This window comes from Ranitomeya variabilis, chromosome 1, assembly GCF_051348905.1.
Source record: "Ranitomeya variabilis isolate aRanVar5 chromosome 1, aRanVar5.hap1, whole genome shotgun sequence".
Lineage (NCBI taxonomy): Eukaryota > Metazoa > Chordata > Amphibia > Anura > Dendrobatidae > Ranitomeya > Ranitomeya variabilis.
The window spans coordinates 671,998,195-672,021,616 of NC_135232.1; the positions used below are offsets into that span (position 1 = coordinate 671,998,195).

Consider the following 23,422-nt stretch of genomic DNA (forward strand, 5'->3'; position numbering starts at 1 on the left):
ATATGTGGGAGGCTGCTATCTCTGTGGGAATATTTCTCTGGAGGCGAGTGAGGTCTGTTATTCTTCTGATAGGGGAAGCTAGATCTCCGGCTGGCGCGAGACGTCTAGGGGCCCCCCAGGAACGTCCCCCGGCTACTGTTAGTTGAGTGTTGAGGTTCAGGATCGCGGTCAGCTCAGGTTCCATCACCCTAGAGCTCGTCCTGTTTTTGCCCGTGTTATGTTGACAAATTCCCTGCCATTGGGAATCATGACAGGAAGGCTTCCAGGTGATTGGAGAGATGGGTGGATGGGTGGGTCCAGTCACCTACAAACCCATCCAAAGAGGTGTGTCTGAACACCTAAGATGGTTTTGTGTTTAAGGACCTGTGGTGATGTCACGCTCACCTGACTTGCCATGTGACAGGTACCTGGGTGTGGTTACACCTATGTAAAGGAGGTGTGTGTAGCACATGGTGTGAGTGTTTGGTAGTCTGCAAGTGTGGATATTCTTCCATGTGTCCTGGCTGGACACTGCAGAGTGGCCTGTGTGCTGTAGGTCCTGGATGGTCAGTGTTGGAGGCTCCTGGGAGTGGAGTCGTCCTGAAAGCACCTAGAGACCGTAGACCTGGACGGTCAGTGTTGGATGAGTCCTGGGAGTGGAGTCGTCCTGGAAGCACCTAGAGACCGTGGACCTGGATGGTCAGTGTTGGAGGCTCCTGGAAGTGGAGTCGTCCTGGAAGCACCTAGAGACCGTAGACCTGGACGGACTGTGTTGAGGACCTGGGATTGACATGAAGTCAGCATGAGGAGTGGAACTCCTGAAAGGTAACCCCGGACAAGGGGATTGTAATATATGGCAGAGAAGTTTATCTGCTGCATGAACAGACTGGTGGTCGTGATAAGTTCATGGACATAATGAAATAGACTGTATGTCATGTGGTTTATGAAGTTTAATAAACCAGATTTGACCAGATTTGTGTGAGGTACAGTGCCTGAGTGCTTGAATCCTATGCCAAGCGAGTGTCCCCCAACACACTCAGGTAGCGTATCACCACAATGGTCATGTTACTCATGTTCAGGGTTGGACTGGCCCACCAGAGAACCGGAGAATCCTCCGGTGGGCCCTGGCTTCTCCTTCAGGAGAGTTCATAGTACAAACCTTGCTATGGGGCTCTTTATTGGGGGAGAAAGGTGGACTCTCCGAATCAAATCCTCCGGCGCCCAATGTTCTTCAGTCTGACACTGCTCATGTTCTTCAATAATAGTTTTCTTAAAATATGATTTGTCCCACGTATTTTTTTTTTTTTAAATTAGGGATATTTGCCCAGTATCCATAAAGAGTACAAATGATAAGACTAATGCCATACTCCTCTTCTGGAGCGGATGGACAATGGAAAGTCTCACTTTTCGGTAATGTGAGCAAAGCCTACAGGGTTCTGCTTTGAGCCCCTAGAAAGGAATTTACATGGATTTTGGTACGAACTGAAAAGAACAAAAGCTGCAAATGTATCTGGTGGTAAGTTATGAATGTGCATTCGACGTGCCCGCTGATACTGGTCCTATAAACGGATTATCTCCACCCTACAAAGAAGGATTTATTGGTCCCATTCATTGTCTGCCTTTCTGCTGCAGCTCTTTTATGTCTCCTTCTAATCATTTCTCCTTTTTTGTCGATTCACAATTTTACAGGAAGCTTACAGAAAAAAAAAATGTTTTAAGAAGATAATTAAATGCAGGAGACAAAAGTTAGAAAATTACCAAAATTAATTTCTTTTGCATATGAAAGTGGAATTAAAGGAACACAAAATATAAGAATGAAGAAGGAAACAGTCTTGGGGGAAATCTGGCCGAGAAAGAAGTGGCATTCATTTGCATATTTTCACGTTTTTGTTTGTTTTTGCTACAGCAAAAAAAAAAAAGTGGTTCAGGAATGCTTGGTCTCCAATGCAAACAGTGTAGATGTAGATATATTATTTTTTTATCATTGTCAAAAGTTGTTTTTTTAAACACTTTTCTTTGCCCAAGTTCTCCATGTTGTATCTCAGTGACACCTTATGTACTTTTGATTACAGATTACCAGGAGCCATTTCCACTTACAGCTACAACTGGAAGATTTCAGATGAGTGCATTTCGGCACATTTGTGTTCCTATAGTGAAGTTACAAGTCCTTGACTTACTACAGGTGTAAATTCCTGAAATAACAGGGACTCAAGGTGCTGTCAATTCAGGTTCTAAAAGGGAATCTGCTGACAGTTTTTTTTTTGCTATTTAATCTGCGAGCAGCATAATATAAAGCAAGAGAGCCTGATTCTAGGGATGTGTCACTAATTAGGCTGTACAATCAGTGTTTTATCAGCAGGAGATTACCATTGCCTAACTAAATCTTATGTGCAGGCAAGTAAGGTTAATCTGTGTAACCCCGCCTCCACCACTGATTGGCTGCTTCCTGTGTACATTGTCAGCAAGAGTCAAATCAATGATGTGGGCGGGGTTATACACAGCTCAGTACTCTGAGCACTGCTACACCTACAGCAGAGAAACCAGGGATTCTAACAAAACAGCACCAGGCCATAAATGACATATTGCTGGAATCAGGGTCTCTGCCCCATACATAATACATTACATAACAGAAACTTGCTGATGTATTCTCTTTAAACCTGCGATAAAACTAGAACTCATGCTCCTATTAGGGGTGCACATACCATTTGTGTAATCTGGGCGCGGGAGCCCAGAAGGTAAGGGGGCCACTACCACCTCCAAAGCAGATGGAATGTGCATTATAATTAGCTATTGGACTGCAAAGGGTCCATATATTATTCTTGCACTGGGCCCTCTCCTATGTCTGCCACTGGTTCCAGTAATGTGCTTCTCTAAAACTGTCCATAGTCAAGCCAGCAACACATCTATGTGAGAAAAGTTGTCAAGCTTCAAAAGGGAATCTGTCAGTAGTTATTTACTATGCTATCTGAGAGAAGTATGATAGCCAGATTCCACTGATGTGTCACTTACTAGGTTGTGTTTTGCTATTTCAATAAAATCAGTGTTTTATCAGCAGCAGATTATCACTACAGGACTAGGTGTAAATCAAAGAAATTTTACCACTAACATGAAGTACAATGTGTCACTAGAAAACATTCTCAGAATCAGTGGGATCCATTGAAGTGTTTCAGAGTTATAACCTCAAAGTGACAGTGGTCAGAATTGCAAAAACTGGTCTGGTCATTAAGGTGAAAACAGGCTTCAGGTTAAGGGGTTAAACCCATGCGTTTTTTTATTTGTGGTTTTGGTGCAGATTTTTTCCCATTCATTAGTATGGGTGAAATCTGCAGCAAAAACACTGGTAGAAAGTACATGCTGCAGATATAAATCTGCAAGGAAAAAATAAGCAACATGTGCATGAGACTTCAGGATTCTCATTCACTTTGCAGATATTAGGAAGCCCTTCAGGTTTTGTGACAAAACTGGGCACAAAAAAAATGTGACAAAACAGCGATGTGTGCACCGACCCGAGTCCATGAAAATCATTGACAGTGCACAATACCATTTGTGTAGAATCCCTGTGCTGTCTGTTTATAACATTCATATATAGGAGAAGCTTAGTAAATTATCTTTTCCAAATTGGAAAAAAAAACAAAAACAAAAACAGTGATGAATCCCTGATGGTAAAAACTGACAAAACAAAGAGTAAAATCAGATCCAAAACACTGGTGAATAAAAAAAAAAATATATAAAAAAAAAAAAATCAGTGATGTCTGAATAAAAACTTTAATTGCGTTTGTTTTTGTTTGTTTTTTTAGTCTCTCCCAATTTTGTATTTCTGTGACCTGCTAATAAAAAATATGGTTTAGGTTCCCTAAGTGAATAAAACCAGGCAGTTTTCCCCTAACCTTCTCCTGTGGCAATGAGAAAGTGCCGGGGGTGAGTGATATGGTGGCATTGTCGGAGACACAATCACGTTATGCTGCCTACTGTGCACAGAGGCTTACATAAGTGCGCTGCATAGTTTACAGCTACTACTTCCACTAATGAGACTGAACAGGAGTTGACGAAACTTTTAATTACCGAGAAGCAAATCGTATTCTATGCCAACATTTCTTATAATTATTCTCTAAACAGAATATTAGAAGGAACAAATGTTACAAGAGAAGACTTTTGGAATTCTCAATAATGGGTCATTTTCTCCTAAAAAAGTAAATAAGTAAAATGAATAATCTTTTTTTAAAAGACTTTATAAAAATTCCACCTTAAAGGGGTTCTCCCCTACGTAGGCAACCCCTTTTTTAATCTAAATGTTTGGCCCCGATAAACAAAAAGCCTATACTCACCTCCCGTGCCGGCGCTGTTCCCGCGGTGTCGGCACTCTCTCTCCCAGGGGCTCCTGTGCGGTTGTTGTGACCTGTGACCTCAGTGCCCAATCAGTGCTGACGTTACTCTCCCCGCCTTCGTACGGATTGAACATGAGGAAGTCCGGGTTGCTGCTGATCCTCTGCTTCCTCTTCTTGTTTAATTTGACAGGAGGCAGAGACAGTGACGCCAATGCTGATTGGATGCTGGCGTCACGTGCCATAACCGCATGGGATCCCCAGGGAGGGAGGGTGCCGACACCACAGGAACAGCGCCAGCAAGGGAGGAGTATGAGCTTTATTATCTTATGGGGGCTAAGCGTGGGGTATGAGAAGAAGGTGTCCTAGTAGTGGACAACTTCTTTAAGGCTCTAATTGACTGTTCAGCAAAAACTGCAGTTTAATGAAATATTTTAATTAGTAGGCTCGGTGCACCCTTGGTGTAGCCTAGAGTCTCGGTGCACTGTTCTGCAAACCCACGCCTCCCTAACTGGTGATTGACAGCACTGGCTTGCCTGGACTAACCACTGAAGAGAAGGCTCAAGCAAGCCAGTGAAGGAGGCAGTACATGTAAACCATTGGGCGATACGGTGCACTGAGCCTCTTGGCCACACTAAGGCTGTCATCACACTAGCAGTATTTGGTCAGTATTTTACATCAGTATCTGTAAGCCAAAACCAGGAGGGGGTGATAAATACAGAAGTGGTGCATGTGTTTCTATTATACGTTTCCTCTGATTGTTCCACTCCTGGTTTTATCTTACAAATACTGATGTAAAATACTGACCAAATACTGATAGTGTGACGGCAGCCTAAGGGTGCACCGAGCACCCTGATTAGCATATTTGATTATACTTCCGTTTCTACGGATCATAGGAAGCAATTCGATCACTTAAGGTGGGATTTTTTTTTTTTTAGGGGCTATAACCCCTACAAGACTGTGGGCTCAGTTTATACTATTGGATTGGGCTGGCAAACACCCTTTAATCTGTAAGTGGAAGGAAAATTCATCCTGCCAAGTATGTAAGAGAGCAAACAGCACGAAGGTTAATGATACAGTAGCAATTTATAAGGGCAAGTAGCTCATTTACGAGAACCCTGTGATTTCTTATCTCCCTCACTGCCTTAATAAAACCCCTATGTGAAATAATAAGAGCATGCATACAGTAGTAATTATATAAGGCTGTGATTCTACAGTTTGGGTGCGCCATGGTGTAGTCATAGGTAATGTGTTACATAAGTTATAATTATTTAATGCTTGTAAAGTTGCGGTCAACATTATTGGCTTCTTATAAAAAAAAAAAAAAGGGACTATCTTCAGCCATGAGAGGATATGGACCAACGTTGTATCATTGTATCAAATTTCAACAAAAAGGTGGACCTGTCACCATAAATGCAGCCTTTGAAAAATAAATAAAGAAGAAGAAACTTGGAATATGACAAGGACAGGTTTAAAAAGACACCATTTATTTATTTATTTTTACACAACCTTTGGCAACAATGACAGCCTCAAAATGTTTTTCTGGTCATCTCTGAGCACCACAAGCATATAAAACAAATCTGTAATTTCAGTCGACTTTTCAGAATGAACTGCCATGTGTATGTACGTGTGAAATAGCACTATCTATGGCAATTGTATGCTCTGTAGCCTGCATTATTCCTTTACGCAGGCTGTGTCTAATTTTCAGTTGTCCCTGAGCTGGTGGGTGGAGACGAGCTGCTATGATGTCTCCCATACACAGCACACAGAGATGGCTTATTGCTCTTTTTTGTCTGTAGCACACAGGCAGACTTATTAAGGTACCTTCACACTCAGCTACTTTACAACGAGAACGACAACGATCCGTGACGTTGCAGCGTCCTGGATAGCGATCTCGTGTTTGACACGCAGCAGCGATCTGGATCCTGCTGTGATATTGCTGGTCGGAGCTAGAAGTCCAGAACTTTATTTGGTCGTCAGGTCGGCGTGTATCGTCGTGTTTGACAGCAAAAGCAACGATGCCAGCAATGTTTTACATGGAGCTAACGACCTGTGAGAACGGTAAGTGAGTCACCGTTACGTCACAGGATCGCTCCTGCATCGTTGTGGAGTTGCTGTGTTTGACATCTCTACAGCGACCTAAACAGCGACGCTCCAGCGATCGGCTCGTTGTCTATAGCGCTGCAGCGTCGCTGTGTGTGACGGTACCTTTAACAGCCTGGAGGACATTACACAACATCACTAAGCGGTGTGACTGAATACCGCAGATGTAAAAAAACCCAAAAACTTGCTGGAGGTAGCAGAATAATGTGCTTGATCTTTCACTGTGCTGAATGCTCCTAAATTCTTCACACAGAGTTGAATAGGCTCTGTAACCTGATCCCTCAGTGATCTTCCCTTTACTATGGAGGTCATGGGATCGGACAGCAGGGACTAGGGAACTCCTTCACAGACTTTAATAGGCTCTGTAACCCAACACCTCAATGATCTTGCCTTTACCTAGGTGGATGTTCGATGATGTTAGGGTATGTGCACACGTTACGGATTTCTTGCAGAAAATTCCTGAAGAAAACCGGAAATTTTCTGCAAGAAATCCGCATTTTTTTTTTGCGTTTTTTTTCCGTTTTTTTCGCGTTTTTTTAGCATTCTGCAAGCGTAATTAGCTTGCAGAATGCTAAAGTTTTCCAAGCGATCTGTAGCATCGCTTGGAAAACTGACTGACAGGTTGGTCACACTTGTCAAACATAGCGTTTGACAAGTGTGACCAACTTTTTACTATAGATGCAGCTTATGCAGCATCTATAGTAAAAGACAGAATGTTTAAAAATAATAAAAAAAATAAAAAAAATGCTTATACTCACCCAGACATCTCCTCAGCGGCCGTCCGGCTCCTCTTCTAGCTGGTCTGTGCGCACAGGACCTCCCGTGACGTCACGGTCACGTGAGCGGTCACATGACCGCTCACGACCAATCACAGGACAGTGACGTCATTCGGCGAGGTCCTTCAGCGCACACCAGCTACAGGAACCGAACGGCAGCGTGCGAGGAGGCGGGAACACTGCGCGGGACATCGAGTGTGAGTATAGGACTGTTTATTATTTTATTTCTTATTTTTTGACCACTTATATGGTGCCCAGTGCGTGGAGGAGAGTCTCCTCTCCTCCACCCTGGGTACCAACCGCACATAATCTGCTTACTTCCCGCATGGTGTGCACAGCCCCGTGCGGGAAGTAAGCAGATCAATGGACCCCTAGGTGTGCGGAATCCCTGCAATTCCGCATTTTTAATGAACATGTTGCTTTTTTTTCCGCTATGCGATTTTTTCGCGGAAAAAATCGCAACATTTGCACAAAAAATGCGGAATACCCTGTAAATAATAGGAGGCTTATGTAAGCGTTTTTTTTCGCGTTTTTATCACGTTTTTATAGCGAAAAAACGCGAAAAAAACGCTAACAATCCTGAACGTGTGCACATGGCCTTATACTAAGAGGATCATGAGATCAGATAGCGGGAGGAGGAAACTCCTTCAAAGAGTTTAATAAGCTTTTTAACTTGATCCCTCAGTGATCTTGCCTTTACCTAGATGGATTGGATATGTTTTACTAAAGGTACCGTCACATTAAGCGACGCTGCAGCGATAGCGACAACGATGCCGATCGCTGCAGCGTCGCTGTTTGATCGCTGGAGAGCTGTCATACAGACCGCTCTCCAGCGACCAACGATGCCGAGGTCCCCGGGTAACCAGGGTAAACATCGGGTTGCTAAGCGCAGGGCCGCGCTTAGTAACCCGATGTTTACCCTGGTTACCAGCGTAAAAGTAAAAAAAACAAACAGTACATGCTCACCCAGCGTCCCCCAGCCTCTGCTTCCTGACACTGACTGAGCTCCGGCCCTAACAGCACAGCGGCTTTCACTTTCACTTTAGGGCCGGCGCTCAGTCAGTGTCAGGAAGCAGAAGCTGGGGGACGCTGGGTGAGTATGTACTGTTTGTTTTTTTTTACTTTTACGCTGGTAACCAGGGTAAACATCGGGTTACTAAGCGCGGCCCTGCGCTTGGTAACCCGATGTTTACCCTGGTTACCAGTGTAAAACATCGCTGGTATCGTTGCTTTTGGTGTCAAACACAACGATACACGGCGATCGGACGACCAAATAAAGTTCTGGACTTTATTCAGCGACCAGCGACATCACAGCAGGATCCTGATCGCTGCTGCGTGTCAAACTAAACGATCTCGCTAGCGAGGACGCTGCAACGTCACGGATCGCTAGCGATATCGTTTAGTGTGACGGTACCTTTAGGGGATCAGACAGCAGGGAGGAGAAAAAAAAAGTGTCTCATAAGGGTGGAAAGAAGCATATTTTGCCGATAAGAAATATTAGAAATTGTCTTTTCTGTGTAATTGATTTACCCAAAGTTTGTGAAAATTATAGTAAGAACTTGAAGCATGCGAATGTGATATACCCTAAATGTTTGGTTTGTGGGTGGCTAGGCAGTAGCGGTCTCGTTCTAGGGAACAGCGGTCCCATAAGGATTAAAGAATACCGCCTAGACAGACCAGGATCACTTGGGAGAGTTGTCCACGAAAAATCGTTCAGCCGTCGCACATCTGTGGTTTATGGGGGCTTTATATGTAAAAACACAAAAGATGTGGCTTGGTACACAACACCACCCCTAAGCTTCGGGGGGGGGGAGCTGTAAGTTAATCTCAATTCTTTCATGGAAATAGTTACTTTTTGAAAATAGCACAAAATGAGAATCCTGTCTCCAAAATTGTGTAACAGGCAACTCATACAGTAGAATAACTCCCTTACATCCGGCCTTACTAGCCTAGCAGCACAAACAGCGAGTCCATACAGGACTCCCATTACCAGACAAGACAGAACAAGACTATTAGTAAAATCTAAGGAGAAAAAAATATTAATGGGTTAACCCTGAAGCCCTGCAGGAATGTGGTGTCCTACCCTCCTCTTCTGCTTCTATTCGAAACATTTGAGTGGATGAATGTTATATAGGCTTCAGTCACCATATTTTCAGTCTTCCAAGAAAATCGGTCGGGTTATGCCTATCAGAGTGTGATCAATGTTATGTCCGCCCCTGACTAAAGGTGTTTTCCATCGTGAGAATTAAAGTCCACCCTTGAAGGTGGGCGATCACAAGTAGGCAAGTATGAAATTTGTATACTTGTGGTCACATGCCGACTAGTCTCACCCAGGTGCTCTCAATAAAAGAAAATGAAGTGAAGCACAGGAGTCTAGTAGGTATGTGATCGAATGAATAAGCAGAATGTAAAATACAGAGGAATCGTGACAGCGTACATTGCGGTCACATTTCAATAGTCTGTAGTCACAGAGTGACAGCAAGGCTTTCTTATTTGACCGGACAACCCCTTTAAATTTGACTTTTTTGCAATTACTCCCCACTCTGGCTTAAATTTGAATTACCATTTTCTAAATACTTTAAAAAAAAAAAATCGTAAAGTAAATGTTATTATGCGTAACTTTAATTAGAAGACACTTAAACACTGCCCTGATGGAATTTCCGTTACATATTGAGAATTTTCTTCTTCTCCTGAGATTTTTTTTTTTAATATTTCCCTCCTCTGCTTTTCCTTTCAGTAAATCACTGCAGCCAGACCTTGATTTTTCTTTGTGGTATACAGACGTTTGCAGATTTAGTGGATCTATGAGCTGGTCTGACTCATGAATTGAGAAAAAAAAAAAAAAAAGCAAACAAACAAAAAAAGGAAACTGAGAAAAACACATTAGTGAAGTCACTGTACAGAGATGTTTTGCAACACGAGAAGCTACAATGCTTCCCCGGAGATATAAGAGAGGATCTGTATCTCATTTCCTGTTTGGCAGCCTGAAAAAAAAAATGAAATACCTGGGAGAAAAAAAAAAATCCTGTGAACACTGCGGTATAAGCATTTTCTACATGTATCGGTAACGTGGCTACCAGTATGTACTGAATAATAGTAGAGAAATATATTAACTAAAAAAATCTAGCAACAGGCTAATTGGCTCGAGGGTAACAAAAACAAATTAAAAAATACAGCCATTATAAAATCTATCTATATATTCGTCTAAGGGGTACTTCTGTCTGTCTGTCTCTGTCCGTCATGGAAATCCCGCAACCAATCAGCGACAGGCTTAGTTCGGCCGCGAATTGGCCCCTCCCTATTCTCCTCCAGTCAGTGCCCCCTCCCTACTCCCCTCCAGTCAGTGGCAGTGTGTCGCCTCATCCCGGACCAACTTTTTACTATTGATGCTGGCATCAATAGTAAAAAGATGTAATGTTAAAAATAATTTTAAAAAATTAAAAAAATTGTGCTATTCTCACCTTCTGACGTCCACCGATGCGCGCGATGCTGCCGCCAGCTTCCGTTCCCAGTGATGCATTGTGAAATTGCCCAGATGACTTAGCGGTCTCGCAAGACCGCTAAGTCATCTGGGTAATTTCGCAATGCATCACTGGGAATGGAAGTTGTCAGCAGCATCACGCGCATCGGCACAGTGTCGCTGGACACCGGAGGGTTAGTAACTTTTTTTTTTTTTTTTTTAACAGGGATATGGTACCCACACTGCTATATACTACATGGGCTGTGCTATATACTATGTAGCTGTCTGTGTTACGTGGGCTGTGCTATATACTATGTGGCTGCTATATACTACGTGGCTGTGCTATATACTACGTGGCTGTACTAAGCGCGACATACATACATACATACAGACATATTCTAGAATACCCAAAGTGTTAGAATCGGCCCACCATCTAGTAGTAATATAAAAGGGAACCATTCTACTACTGATTCCAGTGTTATTTAATACAACAATAAAAATGGTACCTTCGTTGTAGGAATCGGATGCGCTGATGCTGAGAAACTGAGCTTTGAAGTCACACATGCTAATTAGTCTGGATGCACCTTGGGGGCATACTGACACGCCCCCTATGCACTTCCTAGTTAATTTGCATATGACTTTAAAGCTTGATTTGGATTGCTACATGATAGTTATTTTTAGTGTTGTGCCAGGAACTATACAGCCATAACACTGGTTTCAATAGTAAGAAAAAAATAATTGTCCTGACACATTCCCTTTAATTCAATATTGAAGGGCTTAAAGGTGATGCCTGATCTAAAGCTACAAGTCTGCAGTCACTATATGTGATCTTCACATCGCAAGCACTGCAAGATTCTCCAGTGTCCCACATTCTGACTAGATGTGTGCAGCCTCGTTCAATGTAAATGTATTGAGCAAGGCCAGAAACAGTCTAGTTGGAATGTGGCCGCGAATATGCATAGCACACACTTGTGTTCAGGTGACCGTCACTCCTGACGCCGGCACTGGAGAATCTTCACAGCATGCAGTGCATGCGATATGAAGACCACACATAGTGACTGCAGGCTTGTAGTTTTAGATCAGATAACACCTTTAAATCAGAAAGTAAAAAAACAAATTACTATATATAATTACTGTCATAGTTGGATCAAAGGAATATTTTGTGCCGCAGCTTTCACCCATTTTAGTTATTATGAAATCATAGTGCATGCTAACATTTTGGATAAAGGTAGGAGAAATACATGCTGGAAAGTGAGGGAAAGGAAGTTCCAGTACCAATAGTACCGGCAGAATACTGATGAAGCAGAAATGCTCATTGATAGATTGTGGCTGGCAAGTTAGAGAGCATGAGAACAATTCCTAGACATATTAGACTGGTATGTGCACTATGAACTCCAGCCCTGTGATTGTGGACCCTTCCTACTTTGTATCAGTGACATCAGGCGTGTCATAACAGTAAGGAAAAATGGAAACCACACAGGCCAAGAACAATAAGATTGTTAGCCGATTGCCAGGTCACTTTCATCATGGCTAGTGGTGGCAAATAAAATTGTGCACACAGCAATATCACTTATTTTTGCACAATAAAGCTTTTCTTTCTGATTAGTAATGGATGTAAATAGTTCGTCAGCAACTTTAATTGCTCACTTTCAGACAACTTGATCTTATTTGATAATGTGCTATATTACTAAATAAATTACTTATTGCCAAAACCCCTACTCTAAAGCACTGGCCATTTGATGCCTCCCTTCTGTCTTAACTTTTTTTCTACATCCTGTTGTGAAGTGTAATCCATTTCCAGCTGCAGACAGGCAGAGACAGATTACAGGAAATGGTCGGCCTATGGAGTGTCAGACTGGAGTGCTAAGGGTCCACCAGTAACAATGACTCTGGGGGTCTACTGTTCTCCTACGTGAAAATGTTGCATTGCTCCACTGGTGGACACAGAGTAGAGGCCTCTGTGCAAGAACAATAGAAGGACCCTTTGTAGCCCAAATGGTCATCATAAAGTACAGCTCCACTTCCTTTGGAGGTGGAAATGGGCCCGGTGGTCTCTTGGGCCCCGGTGAGGCCGCACAGTTTGCATCAATGATATGTCCGCCCCTGCATTACCCTCACGCACTAATGTACACTCACCGGCCACTTTATTAGGTACACCATGCTAGTAACGGGTTGGACCCCCTTTTGCCTTCAGAACTGCCTCGATTCTTCGTGGCATAGATTCAACAAGGTGCTGGAAGCATTCCTCAGAGATTTTGGTCCATATTGACATGATGGCATCACACAGTTGCCGCAGATTTGTCGGCTGCACATCCCAAAGATGCTCCATACAAGGCAGGATGGATCCATGCTTTCATGTTGTTTACGCCAAATTCTGACCCTACCATCCGAATGTCGCAGCAGAAATCGAGACTCATCAGACCAAGCAACGTTTTTCCAATCTTCTACTGTCCAATTTCGATGAGCTTTTACAAATTGTAGCCTCAGTTTCCTGTTCTTAGCTGAAAGGAGTGGTACCCGGTGTGGTATTCTGCTGCTGTAGCCCATCTGCCTCAAAGTTCGACACACTGTGCGTTCAGAGATGCTCTTAGGCCTACCTTGGTTGTAACGGGTGGCGATTTGAGTCACTGTTGCCTTTCTATCAGCTCGAACCAGTCTGCCCATTCTCCTCTGACCTCTGGCATCAACAAGGCATTTCCGCCCACAGAACTGCCGCTCACTGGATTTTTTTTCTTTTTCGGACCATTCTCTGTAAACCCTAGAGATGGTTGTGCGTGAAAATCCCAGTAGATCAGCAGTTTCTGAAATACTCAGACCAGCCCTTCTGGCACCAACAACCATGCCACGTTCAAAGGCACTCAAATCACCTTTCTTCCCCATACTGATGCTCGGTTTGAACTGCAGGAGATTGTCTTGACCATGTCTACATGCCTAAATGCACTGAGTTGCCGCCATGTGATTGGCTGATTAGAAATTAAGTGTTAACAAGAAGTTGGACAGGTGTACCTAATAAAGTGGCCGGTGAGTGTATATAATAATACACTGAGTATTTTGTTAAATGAACGATGAGATGATGCTTCTAAGTATATTGTGCCATGTACTGCTCATACAAGGAGGTAAGTGGCCCGTTCTTGCAAGAGGGGCCCACCGCGGAATTCCCCTGTTGACCAGTCCGAACCTGGGTCTATGTCTCTCTGCTCCTGCTCTTCTGTGTCAAAGTGCATACAACCATAATAGAGATGTGGGGTTTCAGTTTAGTATAGGCAAACAGTTGGACAAAAGTTGGAGAACTACATGCTGGGAAGTAAGGGTAAGCAAGTTCCGGTACCAGTAGTGCTGGCAGAAGGCTGATGGAGCAGAACTGCTCAAACAAACAGTGTGGCTAGCAAATTACAGAGCATGAGAATCAGGAAAATTTCTATATATTAGACCGGTATGTGCAATTTGTTGTGGATGAAATAGAGCAGCAAAATAATTCCTTTCCACAAATTTTGTGTGTAAGCACAGGTACAAATTTTATTTTCCTTGTATGGGTCATAACATGTATATAGATCAGATAATTTAATAGTTTCAGAGATTTTAAGGTTGATGTAGACTTAAGTCCATCGATTTCAACATATAACCTAACATGTTGACCCAGTGGAAGGCAAAATCCCAATGGGGCAGACGGTAATTTTAGTAGTTAATCAGCCATTAGAACATCATGTGGTAGAGAGATCAAACGTTATCTCCTGATCGGGGGCACATAGCTCAAGACGTCGATTTTTACCAAACTGAGTAACCCTAAATTTGACACCTCTCTTGGTACTGCAGACCCCCCAGTCCTCTAATAACCTTGGTCGCTCTTCTCTGCACCCGCTCTAGTCCAGCGGTGTCCTTATACACCAGAGACCAGAACTTTACACAGTATTCTAAGTGTTTAAGAATATTTTTTTTTAATTTATTTTGTACGTTAATGTCTCATTTTATACACTGCACTATTTCACATGAAATATTCGGAGAGGACCTTTAGTTCTGTCATTCCGTTCCTAAAACTGAAGAATGCTATAGGAGATAGTAGGAGGGAGCGACTCAATAATGCAGATTTCTATGCTTTAGGAAGCCGGCTGACAACTCCGTAAGGACATTCCAATGATGGTTGTCACTAAACTCCAAACATTGCAGAAGAAGAATAGTATAACGTAAATGAACATTGCTGTGATTGATATTCCATGACCAATGGGAAGACCTTAGCGCCCGGTAATGTAGTATCACGTCGCTCAGGTTGCGTGGGCAGATATTGCCCGTGTGAGTAATAGAGGGAATGCGTCTGCCAATCATTGCCGAACTCCCAGTCCGACAGCAGAGATCAGAGAAACTTCTGATCTCTGCTGTTTAGCCCTGTGTGGTGTGATCAATACTAACTGTGGCATACATGAGAAGAAGCAAAAAGGAAGGGGGCTTCTAACGTCATGCCCACCATCTGATATGTGTAGACAGCGCTGGATCCATTGACGCACCCGTCACTAGGGGGTAGCCTTTAGTTTTCGGAACACCCGTAGCTTATCCTAAACTATGTAGCACAAATCAATACTTTGGATCTAAATCACAGATCTATTGCTGACATTCTATTGCCATGGAAATGAAGAATTTTCATTGTCAGACCTCAAGGTTTCTTATTCCAGAAAGGGCAGCACTTGACTTGATGTATCGGACGCATAGCAGAAAGGTCAGAAAGTAGTTTTATTCCTCTCTCGAATGCCCAAATCACTCACCTAGGAAGCCAAGCATTTTTTTTTCTATACAGTATTGACAACAGAGACGCAGCATGAGGATGACTCATAGCATTAACCAAGGAGAGAGATATTTAATATTTTATCATATTGCTATCATTAGCCAGCAGCTACGTAACCAATGCGACAGCGAGACCTTGCTGCCCAACACAACAATACCTCTTATCCAAAAACGACCATGCACCTATAAATGCCCAGAAGTATTTATTTATGTCACCAATTAAAGCAAGATCAGAATAAACGTTTGCTCTTTTCTTGAGGTTCCGAACAAATGTTTGTTTTAATACATCATTTGTATCAATGATACCTGAAACACAGTCCCATGTGGTCGGAGCAAATTTATTTCTAAGTATCCTGTGTTTTGATTCAGCCGTTTCTACTTGTAAGATTTCTAGTGTGGTTGCATAGCAATAAGAGCCTGCTATGTATTGTGCCGATTTAGGACACACTGGGTGGAATGGTGCCAAGACTGTTGCAAAATGTGCATAATAATTGAGCATATTTTTTTTAATGCTTCTTAGTTTCTTAAAAAGAGCCATAAAATGCATTAAAGATACACAAAAAATAACACAGTTGTTAAAAAAACAAAAACATGCCAGCCATGAGGTTTTTTTTTTTTAAGGCGATAAAAGGTCTCCGACATGCCTGGCATGTAGCACCAACTTTTCAATATCAATTGCAGAAATAAATTACTACTATAATAATAAATGTGACATAAAGTAGGTTGTAAGTGTAATGATAATATCAGTCAAATAACATTGGTTTAAGTCTGACATTCATATGATTGACACTACACATAGGACATAACCTCTAAATACCGTACTCTTATTACAGGACCTCAGAACCAAGGGGGTATCCCAGAGACTACAACGGGTGTCATTCCTGACACCTCAGCCTGGGGAGCAGAAGCTTGGGCAGATGGTCCCTTGTGGCCAGACTGGACATTTTCTATCTAATTATAATAATCATCTTTGTTTTTATATAGCTCTCACATATTCCGCAGCGCTACCATAGAAAAGAGGTAGTTGGAAGAAAAAAGGTATTAAATATGCAAGATGCTCGCCCTTAATTAGCCCATGGGCCAGTTACAGACCAGCGATTTCAATATTACAGTCTAGACCGTTCTGGAAACGTGAGCCAGGATCGGGCATATAAAAGATGGGGGAGACAATGGAAAGGTGCTCACATGTGGGGTCAGCTTCAGCTGAATGTGATCCAGAATTCATTTCTCCTTCCCCCAGGGGAACAGAAGAATAACGTTAGATGGAAATGTTTAGGTATTTCTGTTGTTTCTCCCTTTTTATTTTGCGTATTTGTGTCACTATTTTTTTCTTTTTATACTTTTTCTTGTAAGCACTTTTATATTAAAGATTAAAACTTTAATAAGTTTGGTTCTTGTGTGCACTAAAGAATCCATAGCCTTTCGGAGAGTGTGTGGTCTTTTGACAGTTGGACAGTAGAGTGTATTTTGGGGGCTCATCACCCTGTGTGTGGTGAATGGTAGCAGCCTGTTGTGTATCCGGGGTGTGTGGACTGTATCAGGGTATAATTCATGCTCATTTTACAGCTTGTGACAGAGGTTGAGTACAAGATGGAATGAGAGGAGGTAAATTAACCCTTGCAGGCGCACCCCATGTCATGTGCCGAGAAGTGTATGTGACATTCCTAAATTGATGCATTTCACAACACCATTATTCAACCTCCCCCAAAGGGTTTTGCTTCTTCTTGTATATCTATACTACATAGACCTACATCAGTGTATGCACACTCCTAACCAGGTCATAACCGGTGTGTCAGTGACCCATCTGCTAATCTGATGAGATTTTTAGCAAACATGTTTTCACATAACTCAGGGTGTGATGATCTAAGATAGCCTTAAAGGGGTATTCTCAAGTTTGGAAATTATCCCCTATGCATGGGATAAGGGATACATTTCTGATTGATGGGGTGTCGACGGCTGGGATTGCAGCACTCAGCTATCTCCTGCGGTCACATTAAGAATGAATGGACCACGATTCAGTCAGAACTCCAGTTCGCAGGACCAGTGGGGTCCCAGCTGTCAGGAAGTTATTACCTATCCTATGGATAGGTAACAACTCCCACACTTCTGAGTACCCATTTATGATTACAGGGATGTAAAAAAGCTGTGCTGTTTTAGAGTTTGTTCACACAGAGCAGATATGTTGGAAAAATCTCTCAAGCTTAAAGGGGTTGTCCAGACTTGGGTTACAAGTTTGCAGTCACACTATGTGCGTGCACACTTGTGAATCCTGTGTGTGCACTATCAGTATTCCCCTAGGCTGGAAGCTGGTGGATTCACGTATGCGATTTGCAAGCATGCGGTCACGTGCCAACTAGACGTGCTGGCCTCACTCAGTGCAAGTGTAATGATGAGCGAGGTCAGACAAAAGTCTGGTTGGAATGTGGCCGGAAGAATCACTGGAGAGTCCAGACAACGTGCAGTGTGCATGATATGAGGATTCACAAGTCTGCAGTCACATAGAGGGATTGTAAACTTAAATCCCCAACTTTGGACATCCTCATTAAAAATCTGTTCTATACCTGGGAAGGCTTTAGTTTCTGCAGCGTGTGAATGGATTTTTCCAAACCATACATTTACAGTTAGGGTTAAGTGGCAGATTTTTGCACACATTGTTCCATAAGCCGTGTTCATATTGCAGTATGGGGGGCAGAATATTGCATCAAGATTTGTAAGTCAAATCCCAGAATGGAATCTACACATAGAAAAACTGTAATGGAAGATTTACACATCATCTGTTTTGTCCTCATTCAGGTGGTCATAGTGCTGGCACAGTTTAGTAATCATATGAAGGCTACAATTCCTGGCCCGACCGCAGGCTTTTGAACTCCGTGATCAGTATAATTGGATAAATAATGGTTAATAATAAATGGTATAATTAATGCCAATCTGGGTTGGTAGCCTCGGGCCAGGACTTGCAGTAATAATACAGATGCTAAAACATACCCATATTACTGTTGACAGAATGTAGTTTTTGGCTTAAAAAATACTAAAGTAGCCTACTTATGTAGATGGCCTTAAAGGCCAAATTACCAGGAACCAATGGAGTAATAAATACTACAAGATAAAGCCTGGCTTACAAACCTGGGAAAAAAAAATTAGAAAAGAAATATCAAAATCGACCTCAAAGATAGGGATCCTCAACTTCCAAGTTCTTATTTAGTTTACAGAAATGTTATGACACTCTCTTAAAAGGGCGCAGTCAGACGACTGTACAAATCGGACCACAATGCATGGACTGGCCGGTGGCTCACCTGATCAGAGAGTGACAGCTGGCGGCCTAGAAATATATGAAGCTGTCACATTGGGGTGGGGAGAGCCACCGGCCAGTCCGGCACTGCGGTCTAATCTCAGTCCGATTTATACGACCTTCTGACTGTGCCCAAAGGTGACCTGGCATCAGGATTTACCCCTGGAAGGTATTAGGAGTACTTTTAGCCCCCTCATGCCCTTTTCATGATGTCTCTATTAGCCCTAAATGCAAAATATAAGTGTTTAAAAACTAAGTTTAATTGTCACTGCTCTGCACTAGTCCGGGATCGCTGTCAATCAAAGCGACTGTGCACTGGGAGCATGCCCAGAGCAGCGTCATTGACATCCCGACATGTCTAGGGACAGCAGGGAGCAGAAGCCGTCCTTCCTCTTTCCCATCTTGCACATGTCGGGTTGTCAGCGACATGGCTGTGGGCATGCTCTCAGTGCGCAGTGGCTTTGATTGACAGTGATCCCGGACTAGTCCAGAACAGAGACAAACTTACGGTATTTTTTAAACACTACGGTACATTTAGCATTTACAGCATTAAAGGGGTTTGAAGAGGCTGATAAAGCGCTCCTATTACCATCTAGGGGTAAATCCTGAAGACAGGTTACCTTACCCTGTAAGGGTATGTGTCCACGGTCCGGAATCCCAGCGCTTTGGACGCAGTGGACACTCACTTCGTCAAAAGCGCCGCCCCCTTTTGTACGCACTGTGATTCCGCAGGTGTTCATTGAACCATGCGGAATCACCACATCCTATACATAGGACGGTGCTATTTATCTTGTGGAGACGGAGCATCTCCGCAAGATAAATAGACATGCAGAGGTCTATAAAGACGCGCCGCATGTGTCTTTGTACGCATAGTGGAGATGGGATTTCAAAAAATCCCCTACACTATGCTGTAACATCTGAACGCTGCGGATGTACGCAGTGTCCAATCCACAGCAAATACTGAAGGAATATGCCCCGTGGAAACATACCCTAAGCGTTGTTTCAGACGTCCGTGATCATGGATCAGATCTCGTATCCTAATGCACAGACTGTCTGCACGTCTCCCGACCTGAGGATGACAGCCTCTTAGAAATATATGAAAGTCACGCTTCGGGTCAAGAGATGGGTGTCCAGTCCATGCATTGTGATCTGAGATCTGACCCATGATCACAGACGTCTGAAAGAGAGGTAAGACTAAATAGTCACTGAATCTGTGCACTTAGCCTTCAGTTTTTGCTGGGAGCTTTTTCTGATATACTTTACCATTCCCATAGCCCCCATTCATCAGATGGAGGCCAAAAGTGTGTTCTTTCGGCTTTCGACTGTTTTACTATATAGGAAAGCGCAATAGATAGCACTTCCCTACAAAGATAGACATCGCAATGGAAAAAATACCATGCGGTGCTGCTTTTTTTTTTTTTTTTTAATGGGCCCCTATAGTGGACAGATGCCTCTACATTCATTCTGACTGCATTTCCAGTCTGTACCCTGCAGTCTCCAAATTTACCCATCCCAGTCAGATCTTTGTGTTTAGCCATTAGCCCATAAGTCTACATTTTTCTTAGCAATCACCATACTATTTCTCCGGATATGGACGCCATTGTTGCCAAATTTTCACCAACAGAAAGGAACCTTGAGCCACCCACTTTGGGCTGATAACTATGTACGACAGCATTCAGTTCTCCATTTTTTTTTTGTACGTGAAAAAAAAAAAAAAGAGGATGGTTTCCTTCCATGTCCTGATCAGAGTGTGTTTCAGTTTTTACCATCAGCCAAAAAATAAAACTGATGGAGGTTTTTCCTGCTTCTCCTAGCAAACAGTCGGCGAATTATAGGCTACAGATTGATGCAACTAGGATACAGTCAGTGAGCAGTATGAGTCTTTAATTGATTTGAAAACTTGCAGTGGAGAGTTTGATCCATGATAGAGTTAGACCATAATGGGTAAAACGCAAACCATGCAGGTGGACGCCGGCCGTCTGTAGCCGACTATCAGTAACTAGCTCCGACCCAATGGAGCATAGGAGGACCTTGTACTTGGTCAAACTCATGAAATGTCACAATAGTTTTCTTTGTAACAATAACTGATGACACGGCCGACGAACGCACAGAATTATCTTTATTGCTCAGTATGTCGCTGTAAGTAAACAGCAGGGACGGAGTTTCTAAAGCAGTCGTCCACATGTGCAAAACCTGGCTTAAAAGGTAAAAAAATAAGGTGCAATTATATATCAATTATTTATTGATGCCGCTCGCATACATGTAACGACTTGGTAGAAGCCAAAGCTGTGACCTAAAGTATTTCCAGAATTGTCTCATATTCTAGCAAGCTATAAAGTAACAATGTAAGAAGGTCGCTTCTCTTCCCAGAAACTGAGCCTCATCCCCATCTTACCTGCCAATCCTAGCGCCACAGTGGCCAGAAGGAGCCCCTTGATGAGGCTAGCCGAGCCGGGGTAGATCATGCTTCTTCACCATCCATCCATCCTCCTTTTTGGGCTTCACCGTGTCCGGTAAAGTCTATTTAGTAAGAATTAATCCAAGTGCTGGAAGGTTCTCCTAACCCTTGATCTCCAGGTCAGCACCTAGCCATGAACTTCTCCAGCTGATCAATAAGTCCTACTAATGACCATAGAGGGTGGTCATGAAGGCAACCTGTGGTCGTGCAACCTCATTGACAGATGGGTCTCTATGGGTTGTGGATCTGATATCTACGCTAAAGCAACAGATGATGAGGCTTGGAATACATGCATGGCAACCCTACACGCCAGCTACCAGGCTCCCATGTTTTATCTACTGCAGGGGAATTGACCCTATAATTTGCCTCCTATCTAGGAACCCACACCTTAATCCAATAATCTCCAATCCTTCTACAGTCCAGGCTGCAAACGAATCCCCCTGCTCTGTCTATTCTGTATGTAGATAATCCACACCAGCAGGCGCCCATGAGACACACAACCAGCTCCTGCCACAGAGAACTCCAATGTCTCCTCCTTTTCCTGAGCAATACAAAGTGCTGTCTGTACGAGGTAGATGCTGAAGGACCTATGGAGATGTGATGTGAGCAGACACGTGACTAGGAGGAGTAGTCAGCCCCAGTGTGCTGGAGGAGTAAGAGCTGGGAGGACTTCATACAAGTCTGATTCGTGCTGTTGGAATTCTCCAGCCTCACTTGTTGTGAACTGATTCTGGGGCTACACATTATCAGTGCCGCCACACAGATGTCCAAGAGTTAGGCTGCCGTCACACTATCAGTATTTGGTCAGTATTTTACCTCAGTATTTGGTCAGTATTTTACCTCAGTATTTGTAAGCCAAAACCAGGAGTGGGTGATAAATGTAGAAGTGGTGCATATGTTTCTATTATACTTTTCCTCTAATTGTTCCACTCCTGGTTTTGGCTTACAAATACTGATGTAAAATACTGACCAAATACTGATAGTGTGACGGCAGCCTTAAGGGTACCACCGCCACCTCCAAAGCAGCAGCTTCTCTCACAGGACTGCAACGGACCCATATACTGTTCTTGCACAGTGGCCCTTATTTCTGCGTCCGCCACTGAACTGTATATACAGATTCATTCGCAAGCTGCAGATCTGTCGCGCAAATTTCTTCGACTGAAAATCCGTTCTATAAAAGTGAATATTATTGTTTCTGTGGCAGATGCATGGATTTCTAACATCACCTTCCGGATGAACCAGACGGTCATAAAACATTGTGCAACAAATTAGCTACCTGTGAATATAATAATAATCTTTATTTTTATATAGCGCTAACATATTCTGCAGCGCTTTACACACATTATCATCACAGTCCCCATTGGGGCTCACAACCTAGATTCCCTATCAGTATGTCTATGGAGTGTGGGAGGAAACCGGAGAAAACCCACGCAAACACGGAGAGAACATACCCTTAAATGAAAATACAGGTTCCTGCCAGTGTATAGCAGCTGTGGTTGTGCTTCCACAATGGCCACTACCTGCAGGTGTATCTGCTCAGGGTGCATTGTTAGCCCCCAATCCTGCATGCTGGGACTAAAGGCCCCGTCACACTAAGGCTACGTTCACACGATCCGTTTTTCACTGCGGATTTTTCCGGTCCTTTTTCGGGGAAATCCGCAGTGGAAAACGGCGGTGCTTCTCTCGGCGGATTTGTGTCCTTTTTCTTCTGCGGATTCCACTGCGGGTTTCCAACTGCAGTTTCCTATTGGTGCTGTTGGAAACCCGCAGCGGAATCCGCTGAAAGAATTGACATGGTACTTCTTTTTTCCGTTGGCAAATCCGCGCGGATTTTCCAGCGAAAAAAAGGATCGTCGGCACAGCGGGTTTTGTTTTCCATAGGGTAACATTGTACTGTACCCTGCATGGAAAACGGCTGCGGATCCGTAGCTGCAATTCCGCTACGGATCCGCAGCAAAAAACGGATCGTGTGAACGTAGCCTCAGGGTATGTCTCCACGTTCAGGATTGCATCAGGATTTGGTCAGGATTTTCCATCAGTATTTGTAAGCCAAAACCAGGAGTGGGTGATAAATGCAGAAGTGGTGCATATGCTTCTATTATACTTTTCCTCTGATTGTTCCACTCCTGGTTTTGGCTTACAAATACTGATGGAAAATCCTGACCAAATACTGATGCAATCCTGAACGTGGAGACATACCCTTAGCGAGATCGCTGCTGAGTCACAAGTTTTGTGACGCAACAGCGACCTCAGTAGCGATCT

The 23,422-nt window shown here is 43.2% G+C and overlaps 1 protein-coding gene across 1 annotated transcript in view; it reads right to left on the bottom strand.

Annotated features, from left to right (window-relative positions):
• TYRO3 (TYRO3 protein tyrosine kinase) overlaps positions 1-21,809 on the bottom strand; it is a 217,561-nt gene extending 195,752 nt beyond the window's left edge. Inside the window, exon 1 of the mRNA XM_077264230.1 lies at positions 21,098-21,809. Coding sequence (XP_077120345.1) covers positions 21,098-21,167 — 70 coding nt within the window. The 5' untranslated portion in view covers positions 21,168-21,809. The remainder of the gene's footprint in view (positions 1-21,097) is intronic.
• Positions 21,810-23,422: the final 1,613 nt, after the last annotated feature.